At 53.0% G+C, this 20,946-nt stretch overlaps 2 protein-coding genes across 4 annotated transcripts; one reads left to right on the top strand and one right to left on the bottom strand.

Moving 5' to 3' along the window:
• The first annotated feature begins 44 nt into the window (after positions 1-44).
• Rer1 (retention in endoplasmic reticulum sorting receptor 1) lies at positions 45-12,472 on the top strand. Of its 3 annotated transcripts, none has more exons than XM_076861474.2 (7): positions 45-127; positions 3,880-3,967; positions 5,893-5,997; positions 8,188-8,287; positions 9,550-9,628; positions 11,130-11,265; positions 11,804-12,472. In XM_076861474.2, exons 2-7 carry the CDS (start codon positions 3,887-3,889, stop codon positions 11,891-11,893), a joined length of 591 nt encoding a protein of 196 aa, XP_076717589.1. In that variant the 5' UTR covers positions 45-127; positions 3,880-3,886; the 3' UTR covers positions 11,894-12,472. The 3 variants fall into 3 exon arrangements, with proteins under 3 accessions (XP_076717589.1, XP_076717588.1, XP_076717590.1); XM_076861473.2 differs by having other exon boundaries at positions 52-211; XM_076861475.2 differs by lacking the exon at positions 45-127 and adding an exon at positions 324-3,589.
• Positions 12,473-12,681: 209 nt separating this feature from the next.
• On the bottom strand, positions 12,682-20,510 carry Pex10 (peroxisomal biogenesis factor 10). Its single transcript, XM_076861472.2, has 6 exons — positions 20,309-20,510; positions 19,579-19,659; positions 17,462-17,868; positions 15,653-15,828; positions 15,436-15,571; positions 12,682-14,494 (listed from the first exon to the last, which is right to left on the bottom strand). Exons 1-6 carry the CDS (start codon positions 20,415-20,417, stop codon positions 14,426-14,428), a joined length of 978 nt encoding a protein of 325 aa, XP_076717587.2. The 5' UTR covers positions 20,418-20,510; the 3' UTR covers positions 12,682-14,425.
• Between the last annotated feature and the right edge of the window lie 436 nt (positions 20,511-20,946).

The following is a 20,946-nucleotide window of genomic DNA, read 5'->3' as shown; positions in this document are numbered from 1 at the left end:
GGCCGCGGTGTCCGCACCGGAAGCGGAAATGGTTGGAGCTCCTGGCCCCGCCCCGCGGCCATCTTGGAGGCCGGAGGCGGCGCCGCAGGACGGAGCGGAAGTTCCCGTGCAGCTTCCCGGAGCCTGAGTGAGCGCCGGCGGCAGTCCTGCCCGCCGTCCTCCTTCTGCGGCCGTGAGGGAGACCGCGGCTCGGCCGCAGCGGAGCTGCGAGGTGCCGGGGGTGGGCTGGTGGCGCGGGGCGGCCGGGCGGCGCCGCCTCCGCCTCCCTCGGGCTGTCAAGGCTGCGGGCGGGCGGGGCCAGGGAGGGTCAGCCGGGCCGCGCGGGGACTGGCCGAGCCCGGGGAGGACCCGCGCGGAGACTGGCCGAACCCCGGGAGGACTCGCGCGGAGACTGGCCGAGCCCCAGGAGGGACCGCGCGGAGACTGGCCGAGTCCCGGGAGGAGCTGACCGAGCCCCAGGAGGCACCCGCGCGGAGACTGGCCGACCCCGGGAGCGGGCCGCGGTCCTGCCCTCCTCGGCCGCTTCTTTTCCCCCACTGGGCGGGGCTTCTGGGGAGAGTGGCCTGTTGCCGCCCGCACAGTTGGAGTTGGGATGGTTTGTGGCGGGTGACCACTTCCCCAATACCTGTTCTCCCGAGGCAGAAGACGGTGCTGAAGGGGCTCAGGGAAGCCCCGGTGTCGGCCAGGAGCGTTTGGTGGTAGTGGTTCGGGCTGAGCGTGAGGGCTTGAGTCCTGCAGGTGACTGCCCGTCGGTGTCCTCCGATGGAGTCAGTGTTTGCTTCCTAGGCAGGATCTTAGAGTCCAGAGGGCTGCCTTCGTCCCGAGAACATTCAGTGGCACTTCTTCCTTTTCAGAGCGGAGACTGGCTATTTGTCCTGGCACTGCTCAGTTTTAATTGGGTTGACTTTCCACTTCATGGTAAAATGGAATTTTCCCATAAGTGAGTAAAGTGTCCTCAGTAATTGAGACTTAGCCAGTGACGGTCATGATGTTAACAGGTGACTGGAGTGCAGGTAGGGGTATAAAGGCCAGATGGGATCTAGGTGCCCAGTCTGGAATGAGGCCTTGGAATAACCAAGAGTAGGGACAAGAAGAGTATTCCAGGGAGAGAATAGCACAGGGGCTTGCATGGTGCCTGGAGTCAGTGACCATTTCTTGTCCAGGAGGAATTGACCCCAGAGGCTAGGCAGAGGGCTTCTTTCTGTGCAGTCCTAGTTTAGGAGTGATGGATCATAGAAAGTAGCCAACTAATGGGTTCTAGAACAAGGCACATGGAGAACATTCTGTACAGTTTCTGGTGGGTACTTAGTTGTCTCTGCCTGGAATGGTTTTGTCTCGTTTTCTTTGAGTGTAAAGCAATTACATTGAAAGGTAATTGATTGACTTTCTTTTATGTAATGGGCACTTCCAGGTGGTAAGGCCCAGCTGTGACCCAGACAGGGGCCTCCTCAGGAGCTTGCACTGTAGTGGGAGGAGATTGAAAAATAAACTAAAAGGCATCAGAAACAATTGCTGCACAAAATAAAAACATTAGGGACTGGTGGTCAGTTTGGACAACAATCAGGCCTCTCTGAGGAGGAGGTGACCTTTACACTGAGCAGAAGGAAGAGAATTGCAGACAGAACAGCTGGTGTGAGGGCTGCCCTAATCCAGGAACTAGTCTGACGTGTTTGCGGGCCGGCACACGCATGGTGCCAGGCTTGCAGGCTCTCCATGCGCTGCCAGAGCTCCTTGGGAAGCCTGGGCATAGAGTGCCACAAGTGCTGTGACCATCCTGCAGAACCAGCCCCACACATTCTTAGGTGGCTCACTCAGGTCCTGCTGCTGGGAAGTGCAGTGCTGGTTGTACTCCAAAGTTCACATTCTTGATCATGTTACAGTGCCACTCGCATGTCATTGGCAGCAGGTTCAGTTGAGATGTGGAGTCATGGCTGAGGTGCAGCTCAGTGGCAGAGAACTTGCCTAGCACGTGTGGGGCCCTGGCTCCATCCCCAGCACAGGAAAAAAAGGTGTAAAGTCATATTTTCATATGTATGCTTGTTAGATAATCAGTTTGTGACTAATGCATGTTTTAGTGAGTTTCTCACATCAGCCTGTAGAGTAAAAAGTTTTAAGTAGTTAGCTTCTAGTACATACTTTAATGGGATAGCCAGGTATTTTGTTTCTAATATTACTTTTGGCACTTCAATTCACACAAAAGTGTTTTTTCAGTAAACAATTGGTTAGAGTAAAATGAGGAAAAGTTTGAAAGCCCTACATGATGAAGACTATGAGTAAAGTAGCTTTCTGCAGGCTGGGCTTTGGTGTAAGGAGGGTGGTCAGTCTAGATGTGCATGTAATGTAGCCTTTATTTAAACTGGGAACCCCTCTGGTGAAGTGTAAAGATGCTCTTCCCAGAAGGGATCAGGAGGACTTGGGAGCCATAATGAACTTTTAGTTACATTGTGTGTCTTTGGTTTACAAGGCTCTCCTGACTAAAGGGCATTTCTTGGACAGCTCTGGGCACTGTGCTCTTGGGTCCTGGAAATGCATACATGCTAAAGACTGGACACTGTGGCCTGTTCAGCTGCAAGCCTGTGTTTAGGTTGTGATTAGAAAGCTGTCCACTAAGACCTAGGGACTCATCAGGTGGCTTGTTGACTTCCACTTCAGAAGGAGGGTTTTCCCAGTGCTCACAGTGAAGATGTGGTTAGAAGGTTTTGGACTTAGGCAGGTGTGGGTTCTGGTTCCAGCCCCATTGCACATGGCTGATTGCTGGGGACAGCACCCTGGCCTTTGTGAGCCTGTTCTCTCTTCTGTGAGTGGGAGCAGTAACAGTAGCCACAAGGCTTGCTGTGGAATGAAGATTGTCCTTGTGTCTGGTGCTTAATAGGGCTTCATTTTGCAGATGGGAAATGGGCTGGCTAAGTGGCCAGGGGGCTCTGCTGAGGACCTTTTCTGCTCAACATAAGTGGAACTTAAGCCTGACAGTGGAGTCTGTTTCTCCTTTTCACTGTCATGATAGTTGCAGAGGGAGTTGTGCAGTTGTCACCCACAGATTTGGGTGGGGGGTGAGCCCTGCCTTCCCTATCTTAGGGCCCACAAGTGCCTTGTCTTTAAAGTGGGAGAGTCCCAGTTATTTAGCAGTGTCTCTTGAAGAGTGGTGGACCCCTGAGTCCATGCTCAGGAACCAGGTGTAAGGCTGGGCTCTAGGCCTGCTCAGGAGCAGAGTTGTGGCATGACCTTGGACTTCTTTGTGAAATGTGGATAATGATGCCCCTTCTCTCAGCCATGTGGGAATTAAGTGGGACAATGTGAGGACCTGGGTTTTGGCACGTGGGTTCTCAACAGGTGAATTCTGCCTGGGATCACAACAGCATGTCGAAAGAGTCATGAGCAGATAGGATTACTTCCAGTTTTCAGATAAGAAACTGGGACACAGATAGATGGGCTACCTGGAGTCCTGGATGACATCTTTGAGTTGATGGAGGATAAACCCAGGACAGGCCATAGAGAAGACAGGGTGCTTGCGGGAAGCTGGGGATCCTAAAGGAAGAAGTACCTGGAGGGTACTTCCTGTGGACTCACCAGGAGACTCCAAGCTCAACAGGTTAGGGTGGACAGCACTCCTGGAGAGAGAAGGGTTGGGGAGAGAGATTGTGGTGCTGGCAGTAGAAAACAGTTCTCCAGTGCTGCTTAGCACATCAGCTTGCTCTGTCCTTTTCTCCACCAGAGCTTGTCACCTGCTTGTTTCTTTGTCCTGTATAATTCAGTGTAAAAACATAAAGAAATGGTTTGGATGAAATAATGAGTATGGGAAAACCTTGACAGATTGGTCAACAAATTTTCAAATCTTTGAGTACTTTTTATTTGATTTAATAGTATTTTGTGTTTTTCTAGTTACAGAATGTCTGAAGGGGACAGTGTTGGAGATTCAGTCCATGGGAAGCCATCAGTGGTGTACAGATTTTTCACACGACTCGGACAGGTTGGTGCATTTGTAGATCAGTGTAAATATTTGGAAGAGAAGTTTTGGCTCCTGACACATCCTCAAGCGTGTGAGTTTGCTGCATTGCTGAGGAGAGCTAAGCACTAGCTGGCCCTACCTGACACTGTGCTCTATGTTGGGCTCTGCTCTCCTGTGAACTCTTGCACGCATGTTTTCCAGAAAGGCCTGGTAGAGGAGAATCCAGGTGCTGGCTAGGGGCCACATGTGGTCTTGGCCACATTGGCCACGTGTATGTGTGGTTTTTTTTGTGGTGCTGGGGATGGAGCTGGGGCCTTGTGCATGTGAGGCAGGTGCTCTAGCCCTGAGCTACACTCCCAGCCCTTTTTAATTTTCTTTTTAGCAACTTTTAAAAATGCTCTGCAGATATGGCTGGTGGCCTTTGCTCTGCTCTTGCTGGTCTTCTTCTGCCACCCACACGTAGTTTTCCCTGCAGGCCTCACCTTCTTGGCCTGCGCATGGCTGTTGGGTGCTGCGTCCTTAGCACTGGCCTAGGTGGATGTGGGTCACCATGCTGTGGCTGTCTGGGCTGCTTGGTGGAGTGGTGGGGTTGGAGCTATGGGAACACTTCGTGCTTGAACTTGAGTCTAGAAGTCTAATTTAGTGAACACTTTTTGATGCTGATTCTTTTAACTCAATAAAAAATTTATCAATTTTTTTTTTTTTTGGTACTGGGGATTGAACCCAGGGCACTCACTGAGCCACATTCCCAGGCCTTTTTTGTATTTTATTTAGAGACAGGGTCTCATTGAGTTGCTTAGGGTCTTGCTAAGTTGCTGAGGCTGGCTGTGAACTCGAGATCCTGCCTTAGCCTCCTGAGCTGCTAGAATTATAGGCATGTACCACCACTCCTGACAAATTTATCAACTTTTAAAGTAGTATACAGCAAACTATTTAATTAATGAATCTGGGTGATGAATGTGCGTGGTCTCATTTTATGATTCTTTGAAAATTTTCACAATTTAAATTTTAAAATTAAAATAAACATGTATGTGTATGAAAAATGAAGCGCTCCCTTAGTAATGTCCACAGCTGCCTTGGTGCACATCACATGTGAGCTCTGGCTACTGTGGTCAGGCTGTGGCTGGCCCCTTGTGAGTGAAGGCAGTACCAACCTGGGGTTGCTGGGCCAGTGGGAGATTCCAGTACCTTAGGAGACGCCCGTGGGAGGAGCAGGCTTTGGGTCAGGACTTGGGTTGTGAAACCTGTTGTATGGGATGGTGACTTCAAGATGGATGCCTTCTCCTTTTCAGTTGATGTCCTTTTAATTGGGGTGAAATTGGTCTCACCCATAATGATATCTTTGTGCTAATGCTGCAGTACTATCTTCTAATTTTGGTTGTTTTATAGTTTTTTTGTTGAGGAGGTGAGCCACTTTAGGAATTATTGTAAATTTTGAATTGTCACTGCTTTGTGCTGACATGTATATTTATTGCTGTTTTAATGAACTCTTGAAAATTTTTTTTAAAATATTAATTTTTTGGTGTAGATGGACACAACACAATGCCTTTGTTTTTATGTGGTGCTGAGGATCGAACCTGGCTCCCGCCCAAGCTAGGCGAGCGCTTTACTGCTGAGCCACAATCCTAGCCCCTCTTTTGAAAATTTAAAACTAATTCTAGCTGGGTATGGTGTCATGTGCCTGTAATTCCATATATTGGGGAGGCTGAAGCAGGAGGATCACAAGTTTGAGGCCAGTTTAATGAGACTCTGTCTCAAAGTAAAATTTGAAACAAGGGCTGGGGATGTGACTCAGTTACAGAGCACTGGCCTAGCATGTGTGAGGACCTGGGTTCCTTTTTCAGTATAGCCAAAAATAAAAGCAACTATAGTGAGAAGTACACTTTGTAGCAAAGTTGTGAGAGTTCCAGGGTGGACCTAATGCTGTTTAACCCTTGTCTCTTTAGATTTATCAGTCCTGGCTGGACAAGTCCACACCTTACACAGCTGTGCGGTGGGTGGTGACACTGGGCTTGAGCTTTGTCTACATGATTAGAGTTTACCTGCTACAGGTAGGTGTGGACTCTTATATCGGATGTGGTGTTGGTTGGGACGTTGGTGATCCAGTATCGAGAAGGAAACAATCTATAAGCACTTTTTCAGCACCAATGTACAAAGATGAAAATTTCAGAGACTGTCTTACTTTTTAAAGAGGATTGTTTATGATTCACCTTGCTTGTCTCATTCTGTAGCTGGAGTTCCCAGTGCACAGGCCAATCTTGACCTCTGCCTGTGTTCTGCCCTTGAGTGACCTGCTCTGGACCATGGGCTTTCTCATCCCCTTATCCTGTCATCCCCCCCGCCACCCACCTGAACCTCAGGCACAGATAACGTTCTGTGGCAGATACCTCATTTGTTGATGAAGACGTGGGCATTTACAGGGTTTAGCTGTTTCATGATGCCTTTTATGGGGCCGAAGAGCCGAGTGAGTTCGCTGTGGTCTGTGGAGTGAGTGGTGTGGCAGCCTGAGGCAGGTCTGCTCATCCCTGGGCTGCCAGTGGACACCCCCAGGGCAGTGCATCCACTTGATGTTTCCTAATGAACACCTGTCCTCAGGGACTCCTTGCACACCTGGAGAGGAGACTGTTTCTTATTTGTAGGCTCGGAGGTTGTACAGGTTAAAAGCCTTTTCTCCAGAGTTCCAGAAGAGATGTCCTCATTTAAAGCATACCTTCCTTCCTGCTACCTTCTTGGACTTGGGAGGTTCTCAGCCCATGAATGGACAGGTTTTTTGGACTCAACCATGTGTCTGGAGCTATGTGAAATTCTCACTTAAATTGAGTATAAGCTGGGTGTGGTGGCCACACCTGGGATCCCAGTGACTCAGGAGGCAGAGGCAGGAGGATCTAATCTTGAGGCCAGCCTCAGCAACTTAATGAGGCCATGTCTCAAAAAGTAAAAAGGACTAGTGGTATGGCTCAGTGGTGCAGCAGCCTGGGTTCATTCTCTAGTACCAAGAAAACAAAATACCAGGCTGGGGCTGTGTCTCAGTGGTAGAGTGTTCACCTGGCATGCACAAGCACTGGGTTCGATCCTCAGCACCACATAAATGTAAAATAAAGATATTGTGCCCACCTAAAACTAATAAATAAATGTTTTAAAAAAAAGATAACAAACATTGAATGTAGAGCTTGAGTTTTGTTCTCATTCATCGTTTGTTCCTGTGAGTGAACCAACTTGGATTGGTATGAAGGTGGTGGCTTTTCTTATGTATCATAGCAGAACCCAGTCTGTAGAGAATGTCTGGAATTGGTGTTGATTTTTAAAAAATTGGAACTTGGCCCATTCACTAACGGAAAGACTGGTCCAGCAGCCTTGAGTTAGGGGTGTGGTGGTGGTGCGGAGGGTGGGGGGCAGCACACAAAGGTTAGTTCCACTCTATTCGGAGGCAGATTTGTGTCTGATCTGGTGGCCCTCAAGGCTTGGCCCTACATGTGGTTATACTTTGCATTAAGGGGATTTTTCGTACCTACTTTGTAGTTGTCTGATTTAAAACTTTTCTGCAGAAAGATTTCCTCTTGTTTATGAAAAAGTGCAGGCTTTGAAGACTGAGAATACAGTTATAGTATTCCCCAGGAGGAGCTTGGTGCTTTGGCGTGTTGCACGTAGTGCCTGCCATAGGTTCTCAGTTCTTGGCATCTCTAAGGAAGGCTTGGCTCAGAAATTTCTGTAACCCTTGTCCTCGATTGATGTCCTCATATTCTGGTCCTGGGAACCTGCAGGCAGGCACTACTTATCCATCAGGGGAGCACCAGCCACCTTGTCTTTGCTACCAGCTGAGATTATGTCTTGGGTCTCATGTGAATCTGCTCCCCGCGGGGTTTGTGGCCAGGAGTGCAGGCCAGTGTCCCCTGGGGTGTCAGGCCACACCCCAGCCCCATGGTGTACGGCAGGCCTGTGTTTTTTGAGGAAAGCCTCTTTTTCTGTTGCACTTCTGGTTGGGAACCCTTGGCTGCAGGTGTCACGTGCATCTAGTGGGACACTTGAAGGAGTTTGCTGCCTGGACCCTGGGTCATCACATTAGTCTCAAGACCCACAGAGTAATTTGAGGTAAATGGTCACCATGGACATTTCCATTGTCACTTAAGCTGGCGTCTCTTGCTGTTGCCACGTTAGTCCAGGTTAAGGGGCACAGGCCTAGTGAAGCACTTCGGGCTGCGCGGGTGGGCTGCTCACTAACGCTGTGCTTCCTTCTCTTGCAGGGTTGGTACATCGTGACCTACGCCCTGGGAATCTACCATCTAAATCTTTTCATAGCGTTCCTTTCTCCCAAAGTGGACCCTTCCTTAATGGAAGACTCAGGTAAAGCAGAGGCCATCCCCAGTGCTGTGTGGGCAGTGGGTGCCTCTGTGCCTTCCTGGGGAGCCGCACGCACTCCAGGGAGGGGCAGGGCTGTGCTCCAGGTGCTTGCAGGTTCCTGTGGTAGTGGGCTAGCAAGAGCACTCAGCCTTCATACAGCCTTGTCGGGGGTTCACTGATGTCCCCGTTTTATGGATGAGGAGACTGAGGCATATGGGTTATCTGGCAGAGAAGGGGACCAACGGAAGAGGCGCTGAGCCTGCCTCTAGGTTTCTACCTTCTATAGGCAGCCCATCCTGGCCCTGCCGTAGGACTTACCATTTGGCTTCTCAGGTGACCAGAGGTTTACACGGGCTCTCTGCTAGGATCAGCACAGACCACTAGACCCTGGCTGCTGGTGGCCAGGCTGGGGTGAGGTGGCAAGCACTCCCTGGTTTCTGAGAAAGTGAAATGTGCTTGGCGTGTTTGTGTCATGTCTGCGAGGTTCCTGCTGTTCCTGCCCTGCCTGGGCCAGGGAGGGGCTGGGGGCACAGACAATGGGTGATGCTGTCAGGGCACACTGGCTGCCTGGGCCCCAGGGTCCTCTGTTGTGGGAGGTGCTCCAGAGTGGGGTTTGAGTTGAAGACCAGAAGTCTGTGGTTTTTTCTTTATAGAATAATTAATGAAACACTAAAGGAAGTACAGCCCCTTCCCTTTAATTGCTATCTGAAGGAGACTAGAGAAGACCCTTTCCTGGGGCCTCAGTTTCTCTCTCTGTAAACAAGGTGTGGTGGATGAGCAGAGCATGGCCCGCAGCAGCTCACCGCAGTCCCACAGTGTTCTTGTGGGCAAGGATACAGCCTGCCTGCATTCTCTACTGCTTGTTTTGTGTAAATGTAATTCTTCCTTGTTTTTTTTTTTTTTTTGTGGTACTAGGGATGGAACATGCCAGGCAAGCATTCTGCCACTGAGCTCCATCCCCAGTCCCTTTGTTTTCTTGATGTCATGTAATTGACAAAAAATCTGTGTGTAATTGAATTCTTTTTATGCATACAAAATGTGTAGAAGTCTTTCAAAAGAAAGTCTAAATTGAATCTTTTAAAGCATTGAATTGATTTGTAAATTGGCAGTAGACCCCCATTTTATCTTTGGCTAAATAATGTGAATCTATTTCCGAATGTGAGGCCTGCTAATTAAAACTTTTAGGGAAAGCTTCTGAATGTAGTGATAGAAATAAAAAGATGAGAGGCAAGTGCTATATCTCGGATTGGTAATCTGCCTTTCAGATGATGGCCCTTCCTTACCAACCAAACAGAATGAGGAATTTCGCCCCTTCATTCGAAGGCTTCCAGAGTTTAAATTTTGGTGAGCTATTTTTTTTTTCCTATTAAACTTTTTAAGCTGTATTTGTATTTGACACATGGTGACTGTGTGCTGACGGGGTACAATGTGGCATGTCAGTGCATGTGTACAACATGTACCTGTCAGATCAGGAAGCTGGCACGTCCATTACTGCAGGTATTTGCCACGTCTTTGTGTTGGGAACAGTCACGATCCTGTTAGCTGCTGTGAAGCATGCAGTGAACTGTCCCCCATAGATGCCCTCCTGTGCTGTGCCACACTTGACTGCACCTCTGACTCTGAAAGGTGTCTGTCTGGCCTGTGCTTGAGTATGGCTGAGGAGACTGAGAAAAGTTAGTTTGTTCTAGTCAGCCACCAGTTAAGACTTCTTAAAGGAGTGGGTTTGGTGTGCCGATTTTTTTGCAATGTTCATTCACCCAAAATGTGTTGGCTGGGTGGGTGTGGGGCAGACTGCCACCTTGTGATGTCTGGAGCTGGCAGGCATGAGGCTTGTTCTGAGAGGTAGGGAGCTGCTCTCTTCATGCTTCAGCCGCAGAAGGGCAGGCCCAGGCAGCTGCCCTCTGGGCCCTGTGGCCTCTCATGGCCAGTAGAGTTGGACTGATTTTCTGCCTGCCTAATTCTTTTTATTTTTTTTATTTTTTTTTATTTTGTAGTTATAGATGGACTGAATGCCTTTATCTTATTTGTTTTTATGTGGTGCTAAGGATAGAACCCAGTGCCTCACATGTGCTAGGCAAGCGCTCTGCCACTGAGCCCAGCCCCTGCCTAGTTCCTGAGAGAGGTGGCCATGTTGGTGATGGGTCTGGGCCTACCCTCAGGGGCTGGTCCTTGTGTACACTAGGTCCCGTGTAGCTAGAAGGAGGGAAGGAGGAGTGTGATGCAGGGACATGTGGTTGGACCCAGCTCCTCATGTACCCCTCTGCCGGAGGGTCGGGAGCTCTGTGACTAGCCCTCTGTCCTGTTTCTGGGACCCCTGTTCTGGGACCCAGGAGGAACTGAAGTCTTTGTTGGGTCACTAGATTGAACCAACTGGGTTCCTCCAGCTACAGGCACTAATCCTGCAGCCCTGGCACTGGGCATGGGACATAGTGTGAGGTGCTGGAGTGTGGGGCAGTTGGGGAGAGGGAGTGCAGGGCCGGGGATCATGGTCCCTGGAAGCAGGGAGTGTGGAATCTATTGGAAGTGAGGGCATCACATGCTGGGACCTCGGGTCAGACAGCAGGCCTGGGCAGCACACGGGTGCATCGGCTTCAGCATGGCATGTTGTACTTTGTGTAAGTTTAAGGCTTTTTCAGCTTGAGGGACTGAAAGGATGACGCGGTTAAGGCTCAGGGTAGTGCGCACACACAGTTAGTTCACACAGTGCCACAGGCTGCCACGCAGGCTCCACTCCCCGTGGTGCTCATTTGTGGGTGAAGATAGGGAAAACTGGAGGCTAGAGGGGGCTGGCAGTTGCCAGATTCTGGCCACAGGTAGCACTGCTAACTTCTTTCCTCATGTCAAGGCATGCGGCCACGAAGGGCATCCTGGTGGCAATGGTCTGCACCTTCTTCGAGGCTTTCAATGTCCCGGTGTTCTGGCCGATCCTGGTGATGTACTTCATCATGCTTTTCTGTATCACAATGAAGAGGCAAATAAAGGTAAAGACTTCAGCGCTGCTGTGCTCTGTCCTGTCACTGCCCTGGGAGAGCTGTGCCCAGGTCTCTGCTGTGCAGCAGGAGGTAGGGCCTGCTAGGAGTGGCCAGCACAGCCTAGTGCATGGTGAGGACCCCGTGCTCCCCCTCGTGGAGGCAGTGTGCACAAATCTGCAGATCTCCACGTGGGAACCAGCGGGGCCTCCGGCAGCTGGCTGGGAGCTGGGGAGAAAGTGCCAGGTTGTGCCAGGTCATTCCTGGGCCTGCAGGGTCTCAGTGGCTCTTCTTAATTTAAAACCCAGGGCTCTGCAGGCGGGGTGGTGTTGCCACCCCCTCCCCTCCCACACAGGGCTCACCAAACATTCCCTGAAAGTCGGGATTTCAGGTAGGGCTCGGACAGGTCCGCTGGGCTTTGGCAGTTTTCATGACTTGTGACATGTAGAGAAGACTGAGGGGCACCTTTGGCTGTTGAGATTAGGGGAAGTGTGGCCCCTCGGGGGACAGTTGTGAAGTAACTCAAGCTTGTTTGTGTTTGTTTTCCCAGCACATGATTAAATACCGGTACATACCATTCACACATGGAAAGAGGAGATACAAAGGGAAGGAGGACGTGGGCAAGACGTTTGCTAGTTAGAAGCTGGACTGAATCTGGCACACGTGTTCAAGACGGTTTTGAGCCATTGTAACAATGCCTTTTTCTTCACATAAAGTAGTTGATTACAAGGGATTTGAATTTTCTTTTTAAAAAGGAGCCTCAATGATTTGTAACCGAAATATAGGTTCTTGAAGAAACTGGCATTTAAACCAGATTGCATTGATTTCTATTTCAGTGGTGTCCACATGTTTCAAAGGACGGCATTGTATTAACCGCAGGCTCAAGAGGCCAGGCGGGCAGCAGCCGCAGGAGCAAGGGGTGGGAGGGAGGACAGGAGCGAGGCTACAAGAGGAGCTGGCTGCTCTGCGTGGGGCTGTTTCCCAGCCACAGTGAGGCCGGAGGGACCATGCCAACCCGATTCCTGCGTGCCAGAGAACGTAATGCTGCACAGGTGATTGATTTCAAGTAACTCTGGGGTTCTCATGCCAGTTTCCAAACCTCACCTCACTGGAGGTGTTTTCAAGCTGGCCTCTATCACGATGACTCAAAACTTTGTTCTTAACTACCATGATTGCTTCTGAGGGTCTGGAATTATAAACATATTATATTTTAATTGTTTGAGATTATTTTGACACATTTCTTTGATACGTATGAAGAGTTTGTTTTGCTTTTGACTAAATGTTTTCAGCCCCTGTAAGGAAACACCAAAACTGGTCAGCAGGCCAGGTTTGTGAGTTTAACATAACAGCTTTTCATTTTCTACAAGGGAAATAGAACCTACCGCATGTCAACTTTTTTAATATGATAAAAAAAAATACTCTTAAACATTTTACTAAGTGACTTTTTAATTCCAGTTTTATTAAAGACAGTGTCCTTTGCTTGCATAGTCTATATCTAAAGCACTAGTCCTTGCACCAAGGCCCAGCTTGCTCTCAGCCGCCCCGGGAGGGGAACAGTCTTTGCCGGTAGCCAAGAGACACCCATGCAGGGGGCACAAGTGCTCTGGCCCTCTGGTGCCTTGGCAGCAGGGTTTCCCATGCACACACAGGGTTTCAGACACTGAGCCAATGGTCTGGACGTCTTTTGTTGACTTCTGATCTCAAGTTGAGCTCCTCTGAGAGGTCATATATAAGTCCTTCTGTGTACCTGAAAGTTCACTTTTTGTATGTGTGTGTGGTTCTGGGGATTGAATCCAGGGCCTTGAGCCTGTTAAGCAAGTGATGTACCTGAGCCACACCCTCCAAGATCCCTGTAAATTTTTTTCTCTCTGCCACACAGTCTAAGTTGCCAAGGCTGACATCAGACTTTCCTCAGCCTCCCTAGTAGCTGGCAGTACAGGCAGCACCTGGGATTGTCAAACTCTGCCTGTGATGGGAACTCAGTGTGCATCTGTCCAGGGTTGAGCATGGTTGTGCAGAGCTGTGCTTCGGGCCCCCTGCAGGGGCTGTGGAGGCTTCTGCTGCCAGCAGCCCTGGACCCATCCCCAGTGCTCCTCCCAGCCTAGGGCAGGCAGTTGCCTGTTGCTGTTTGCTGGCCCTGCTCACTAGGAACAGCTGCACAGCAAAGCCAGTGTTGCTGGCTGGCCTCAGCCCCACATTCCACACAACCCAGAGGTCCTGCCGGGGGCAGCTCTACACATTTTATGAGATTCTTCCAGGTCAATCCTTTGTTCTCCATGGACCAACATTTCTGTGGAATTAGTTTCTTAAAAGTTGCAAGTTGTCTCTGACACCAGTTAAGTTTGAAACCCTGGAAATATCATATAGAGGCAGGAAGCAGGCTGGGGACAAGCTGAGGGGGCTGCCACAGCAGCGTGCTTGCCCACCTGGGCCTTTGGTGTGTGTGTGTGTGTGGGGCACTGGCTCACCTAGGCTCCCCAGAGGAGCCTAAGAGCAGAAGCAAGTTAAGATGTGAAGAAAACAACAGGAAATTTCACTCAAGCTGGCTCTGCTCCTGCAGTTGGGGAGACTCCTTCCCATTTGTGCTAAAGCCAAAAATGGGAAGCAAACGCCATGAATTAAAAATATGTGCCAAATATTTAGTCAGAGGTACTGACTTTTGGTTACTGTGTGGTCTTGACACCCAGTCCTATAGATGGGCTTGCCTGGCCTGGATGCTGGGGGCCTCTGTGACCACCCAGCTGGAGCACACTGCCCACTCCCCACTTGATGCTCAGCTCCTGCCTCCTGAGAGTCCTCTGCTCAACAGAGTGAATAAAATTCTTTCTGGACAACTTTTGAAATTAGTTCTCAACTGTGTGGCTGGGGAAGGGAGGGAATCCTGAGACCTTGTCCAAACGAGGGACCTCTGAAGAAGCCCTAAGCTGAGCCAAACCTGGGGCTTTGGCCCCTCCCTTGGTGGGCCACAGCCACCTGCCAAAGCAGCCCTTATAGTGCCAGGCTGGTCATCCTCGTCAGCACCAGCTTTTTGTCCTCTAGCCTGGTGGTGGGAGTTGTAGCTTTATGTGGCAACACAGTGCAAAGGGTTCTATAATTTCTGTACAACCAAGTGAATCTCGAGAATAAGCTTCTTGAGGTTCCTCCATCCACTTTCTGGGGTGTTTGGTGACAGTCAGCGGTAGTGCCTCAGGTAGACCAGTTTCTGGGGAGGGAACTTCTCCCTGCAGAGGGGACACTGCGCCTGTGGGGGATGGCAGGGTCACTGACAACACACGGGCTGCCCCCTTCCTGCTGAACCCATGATCTGCAGCTCAGGACCATGGAACAGCCTTCCCCAGTTCTGACAGGGTGGTGGTGCTAGGCATGGTCAGTTCTGGCCCACAGCAGCTGTGCCCCTGGACACTCAGGATACCACACAAGGGGCTCCTCATTCACCCTCTGCACCTGTGGACCACTGGTGCTGGGGACCTTCCTGTTGGGCTTATTCTGCTGCCCGAGCTTCATTGTATCTGCCCAGCAGTGCTTGGGCAGGCAGCTGTGGAGGGCTTCAGGCTTCGTCAGGAAGACAGATGTTGGGCCACATGAACTGCTCTGAACCCTTTCTTTTAGGTCTTCCCACCAGATCCCATTCTGGACGCACCTTGGTCCTACCCGCTGGGACAGGGCTCCCTCTGCACTGCTGTGCACGAGTTCCACATGGTACACTGGGCTCTCAGAAACGCCCATCCCGCTGGCATTACTGAGTCTCTTGGGCGTGTTTCCAGAAGAATGAGTTCTCCTGTCCTTGTCCTGCTCCATGATGTCCAGGGCGCCCTCCCTAAGAGCTCTCTGGCTAGAGCCAACTCTGTAGTCCCTCCCGGCAAGGGAAGTGTCCCGCTGCCTAGGGGATGCAGCATGTGCACTCTGCCACTCAGTGCCTGTCCTGCTAGAAGTGGAGTCCAGCATGGACACAAGGATGCCCTGGTGGGTGCAGCCTGGCAGGGCAGGGTGAGGGCAGTATGGCCTGGGCCTTGTGCTCACCACATGCCTTCTGCTCAAGGTCTCAGCCAAGACTGGGCAGGTGAACACATGCACTTCTACCTAAACACGGCTCCACGCCTAACTGACCTGGGCACTTTTAGAAGAGGCCACCCTCCACCCCAGACAGAGGGACGTTTAGAAGGGCTCGGGCTGGCCACACACCTTGGTGCTGCACCACTCAGTGATGCACTCCCAGCAGAAAAGGTGGCCACAGGGAGTGGCTGTCGCGTGCCTGCGCTCCTCCAGGCACAGGGTGCACAGTGGTGCGTGGGAAACGGCTCTGTCTTCCAGGGAGCTCCTGGGGAGGGCAGGGCAGTCGAGGTCAGAGTGCTGTCCAGTTCTTGCGGTATCCCCAAGCACCCCAATAGCCCTTGCGCACCTGCGGTGGGACAGATTGCGGTGCAGCCTCCACTCCTTCCTGGCTCGCCGCCTCTGCCTGAAGCCGTACAGCTGCAGCCCCACGGAGAGTGCCAGGTGCAGCAGGGAGACGATCCCCAGCAGCCGGTAGCTTGCACGAGCCCGTGGGTCCTCTCCTGACAGGTGGTGGATCCGCAGCTGTCAAGGTAGGTGGCCCCAGAGCCATCAGCACCCTGAAGGGGACCTGACTCCAAATCTGCGAGAGAGCCCCTGTTCTGTCAGGCCCAGGCCTCCCAGGGTGCTGGGAGTGCCCAAAGAATGAGACCAGGCCTGGGGGTGGGTTTGGGGAGACTCGGGAAGAGGCCCTAGGCAGGAGAATGACTGCTGGCCATCCTCAGCATAATTGGGGTGAGCCTGAGGCTGGACAGGACAGGGGAGTGGGTGAAGATTCTGCGGTCATCCAGTAACCGCCTTTTGGGGAGAAAAGGGACTAACTGGAAAAGGGCCAAAGAGAAGCTGAGGGGACATGGAGCCGGACATGTGGACATTCCTCACCAGCTGCACTGTTACAGGGACAGACATGTCCCTATTTTAGCAAGGTATATGGCTCTCTGACCCTACACACACTCCCAGTCTCTCCTGTACCTAGTAATGTAACTTATGGCCATGTTACCTGAAGAAAAAGCCCATTGGCCCTAAAGTGGAGACAAGTCAATTCAGCCAGATAGGCATCTTGGGCCAGAGTGGGAGCACATATAGAGGTGGCAGACCCCAAGGCCATCCTGGCCCCGCTGCCCTTATGAAGAGGAGCCCCATGCCTGCCCGGTGCCTGGCCAACAGTGGCCCTGGAGGGGGGAGAACAGCCACTCAGCAAACTACCCAGATCCTGCAAGGCGTGAGGACCTACTACATACCTTCAGGTCTGGGTGCACTGAACATTGAGACCCCACCACAACTCTGCAACTGATCCTGGTGACCTGCTTTCATGTGGGGTGGGGCAGGCAAGATTGAGAGGGACCTGGGAGGGGCTCAAGGCAGCAGTGCAGTGGCCAAAGAGAGTACTGGGGTCCTACTATTCCTCCCTGGACCAAGACCAGTCCACCAGTCCCACCTGTCACCCTTTAACTCATCCCCTTCAGGATGTCACCCTGAACCCTGGGCATGGCCAACATGACCTCCCTTCTGAAAACTCAGGTAGCATTGTAGCCCAGGAGGGAGGGCACCAAGGCTGGGGGCAGAGAGATGCTCCATGGGTGCCAGTGGAGAGCCAGGATAGGAAGAGTTGGGGTGGCTGTCAGGAGCAGCAGACGATCAGTAAATGCAGATGAGGGAGGCCTGGCAGAGATGCTTCTACATGATCAACTGTTGGAGAAACATCCCTGGACCAAGACCCAAGACACTGCCCCTGTGCCAGGACTGCAGAACAGTGTGAGTGGGGCCCTGGGAACTGGGCTGGAGCCTGCACTCGGCACTGACTGGGACCACTTGCTCCCTCCCCAAAGCAATAAGATGTGCACAGCCGCTGTCCAGACCGTGCTGCAGATCTGCCCCAAGGCTGGACCAAGGTCTCTGTGTTTAGTGACCTACCCCACCTCCTGGCAGCCCTGCACAGGAAAAAAGACTTGCCCTACCCTTGGAGTGCATGGAAGTTGGGACTTCCCCAGGTCTTTCAGCAAAATGTAACTGAATAAAAACTGGTTTTCCAAGTAGAGGTCTCGTTCCCACCTCAGACTGCAGCACTTGACTGATGACATTATCACATAGACCACTAGCACAGACCCTGCAGCAGTGGTCTAGGTGTCCAGGTGGGGCCCTTGGCTCTTCTACTTACATAAGTGATCCCTGTGAGCCTCTTGGCCAGGTGGTAGAAGATGCCATGGATATAAAACCAGGCTATGTGGAGGCGATGGAGGCAGGCGAGGCCCTGTCTAAGGATGAAGGTGGCCCGCTGAAGTGTCCTCCTCTGTTGCTCGGTCAGGGTAGCCATGTGGCGACGAACCCATCGTCGTGTCCCTGACCGGCCACGCCCACTGGGCACCAGGCTACCCTGTGAGGGCCGCATGCTGTCACCTTCAGCCTGCAACTCCTGCTCCAGGGGCAGCAGGGCCTTGTCCAGCAGGTAGGGCAGGACTGCATGAAGTGTGACCAGCATACAACGGCGGAGCCTGGAGGGCACATGCCGCTGGGATGGGTCCACCTGGATGATGCCCACATACTCCTCCCCAAGCGTCTGGTAGCCTAGAAGGACAAGGACAGGTGTGCACTGATGCAGGGACAGGCTCCTGTGGTCAGCCTGTCCTCAGCTTCTGTACCTGAGCATCAGTCCATAGTCCCACCTGTTACCCTTTAACTCATCCCCTTCAGAATGTCTCCCTGAACCCTGGGCATGGCCAACATGACCTCCTTATGACCTCAGGGACACTCAGGCTGCCCTCAGCTCCTGGGATCTGGCCTGTTATGATTGGGATCTGGAAAGTCCCCCAGATTTATATGTTGAAGGTTTGGTCCCCAATGTAGCGATAGGGCTTTTGGGAAGCAACTGAGGCACTAACCCACTGGTAAGTTTATAGCTGAGTGGGCTACTAGGAGCTGGGGCCTAGCTGGAGGAGGCAGGTCACTAAGGATATTCCTTGGCCTCTTCCTCTATTCTCTGCTCTGCTTCCTGGCGGCTACATGTCTAACAGCTCTGCTCCTTTACATGCTCTCCACCACGGTGCTCTGCCTGCCTAGAGGCCCAAAGCAACGGGGCCAAGTGAGCCAAAATAAGCCTTTCCTCCTTCAAGTTGGACATTTCTGCTTTTGTTGCAGCAATGAAAAGCTAACACACCTGTGCTCCCTGTTCCCCAGGTTCTGGTCCTCTTCAGAGCCTGTGCTTGTTCCCCTTTTCTCCCCTGCTGCCCCTCTACTCCCTGCCCATGCAGTAGGACTCAGTCTTGTTGCTCCCTACCTCCCAAATACTCCAGTGCAAACCCAGACCTGGCTCACTCCCAAATACCCGGCTTCCAGGTCAGCTGCCTAGCAGATATCATCCCTAATTCACTGCTAACCAACAGGCAGCTTCCAGACCACCTGGGAAAGCCTGCTCCCCACTCCCTGTCTCCATGGAAAACCATGCTGGCCCTCCTATTCTTGAGGTCAAGCCCATAGTGCATCCTTGACATCTCTTCCTGTGTGTCTCCCTGCTTCTACCTCTGCCTGACCTCTCCCTTCCCATGTCCTTGCAACATCCCTACCTTTCAGAGGAAAAGCTAAAAGATCACAAAACTACTGTCTCTCAGGGGCATCCCCAGCCTTCTAAGGAGGCCTCCTTATCAGGGTCTTCTTGGCCCTGGGAAATGCTCTTTCTCAAAACTGCCCTTTCCCCTAAAGAGCTCATCACCTCCCACAATACTACACAATGCAGTTATGTGGTGTTTATAAGCAACCAGAGCATTCCAGGGTGGCAGGACACCCCTGGGTGGCCCCCTTCTTTACAACTGGCTGGCATTTAGCGTGTGTTCAGTGATCTTTGCTGGGTCCCAAAATGGAATTGGCAATCCTCAGGGCCTATCAGATCTTTGTAAGGATGACCATCACGCTTGACCTTCTCACTCCCCCATCAGAGATTACTGCTAGCACCCCTGGGACTCGAGTGACCACTGTGACCCACTTGTGTCACCAAGGTAGCCACTGAAAAAACCACCACCTTGGGCAAAGTCCTGGAAGAAGGTCTCCAGGGACAAAAATGATGGAGGGCAAGGCCCCTGGCTGGGGGTTGAGCCCTGGGCTCTGGGGAGTCCTGGGCAGCTCCTCCTCTGGTCTGTGGTCCCTTCCTTCCTGGGACTGCATGTGGGCTAGTTTCAGGAGCTTCTCACTCTACCTGGAAGCCCCCATTCCATCCCCATCCTTTGACTTTGACTTGGGTGGGTTGTGGATCCCTCAGTGCCAAAGGCCTGCTGAGGGTGGTACCTGCAAGTGTGGTGAGGCCAAAGTAGGCTATGTCTGACAGCAGCTCGATCTCTTTTCTCCACTCCAACCACTTCTTTGCACCTGAGAAGAGAAAAACACATCATTCCTGGGGAAGTGGTGGGGTCCTTTAAGGGTGAGGGCCCACAAACTTCCCCAGGTGCTCAGTGCCAGATCAAGTTCCTCCCCTTCCTGCAAGCTGAGAAAGCCCTCAACCACCCTTCTCTTCTGGCCTCCCTTGGCTCTTCCTCCTCCTGCCTGGGCCTGCGGCACAGACCCCTCCTGGAAGTACCCGCTGCAGCTGTCGCCCGCTCCAGGGCCCGCCGCCCCAAGGCCCCAGTCCAGGCAGCGCTGGGCCACAGGCTGGAGGCCGCCTGCGCGGTCACGCCTCGCTCTCCAGCTGCCTGGCCGAGCGATCTGGACCTCCCCTTGCCCGCCTGTCGCGAGAGTGACGCCCACAGGTCCGATCTGTGGGGACGTTTCTAGAGTAAACGGGTGACCTTTGGACAAGCACGGAGAACAGCGCCCGGCACAGAGTACGACAAAGTGTTTGACAAATAAACACGCCACGTCCAAACGGCCTATTCTGACCGTCACCCTCTCGCGGCCGCCGACCCGGTCTCCAGGGCGGGGTGCCCGCTGCGGCCCGGGGGGAGCAGCGCCCTGCCGCCAGGGCCTGGGGCCGAGCCGCGGTGGCGCCGGCCTCTCCCGTCGCGTCCTCCCGGGCGCTCACCCGCCAGGCTGTGCAGGGCGCCGCCCGCCGCGCTCCGCAGGCCGCCGCGGTAGTACTCGTCCTTCTGCGCTGCGCGGATCACCTCGGGGGGGGCGGCAACCCGCGCCATGGCCCTAACTTCGCGACCTCGCACCGCACGCTACCCCCGTGGGCGTGGCCTGATGGTGCACGACGGGGGCTCGTCGTGCGGCGCAGGCCTTGTGCGTCACTCGGACAAGGGCGTTGCTTGTGGAGAACTTGACAGGGACTAGACCGAGCGCGCAGCGGGGCGGGGCCGGGGTGGGCGGGAGGCGGGGCCTGCGGAGAACTTGACAGGGACTAGACCGAGCGCGCAGCGGGGCGGGGACGGGGCGGGCGGGAGGCGGGGCCTGCGGAGAACTTGACAGGGACTAGACCGAGCGCGCAGCGGGGCGGGGCCGGGGCGGGCGGGAGGCGGGGCCTGCGGAGAACTTGACAGGGACTAGACCGAGCGCGCAGCGGGGCGGGGCCGGGGCGGGCGGGAGGCGGGGCCTGCGGAGAACTTGACAGGGACTAGACCGAGCGCGCAGCGGGGCGGGGACGGGGCGGGCGGGAGGCGGGGCCTGCGGAGAACTTGACAGGGACTAGACCGAGCGCGCAGCGGGGCGGGGCCGGGGCGG

This window comes from Callospermophilus lateralis, chromosome 7 (genome assembly GCF_048772815.1).
Source record: "Callospermophilus lateralis isolate mCalLat2 chromosome 7, mCalLat2.hap1, whole genome shotgun sequence".
Taxonomy (NCBI): domain Eukaryota; kingdom Metazoa; phylum Chordata; class Mammalia; order Rodentia; family Sciuridae; genus Callospermophilus; species Callospermophilus lateralis.
Note: the sequence above shows the minus strand (reverse complement) of the source record. Positions and strands in the feature narration are given on the sequence as shown.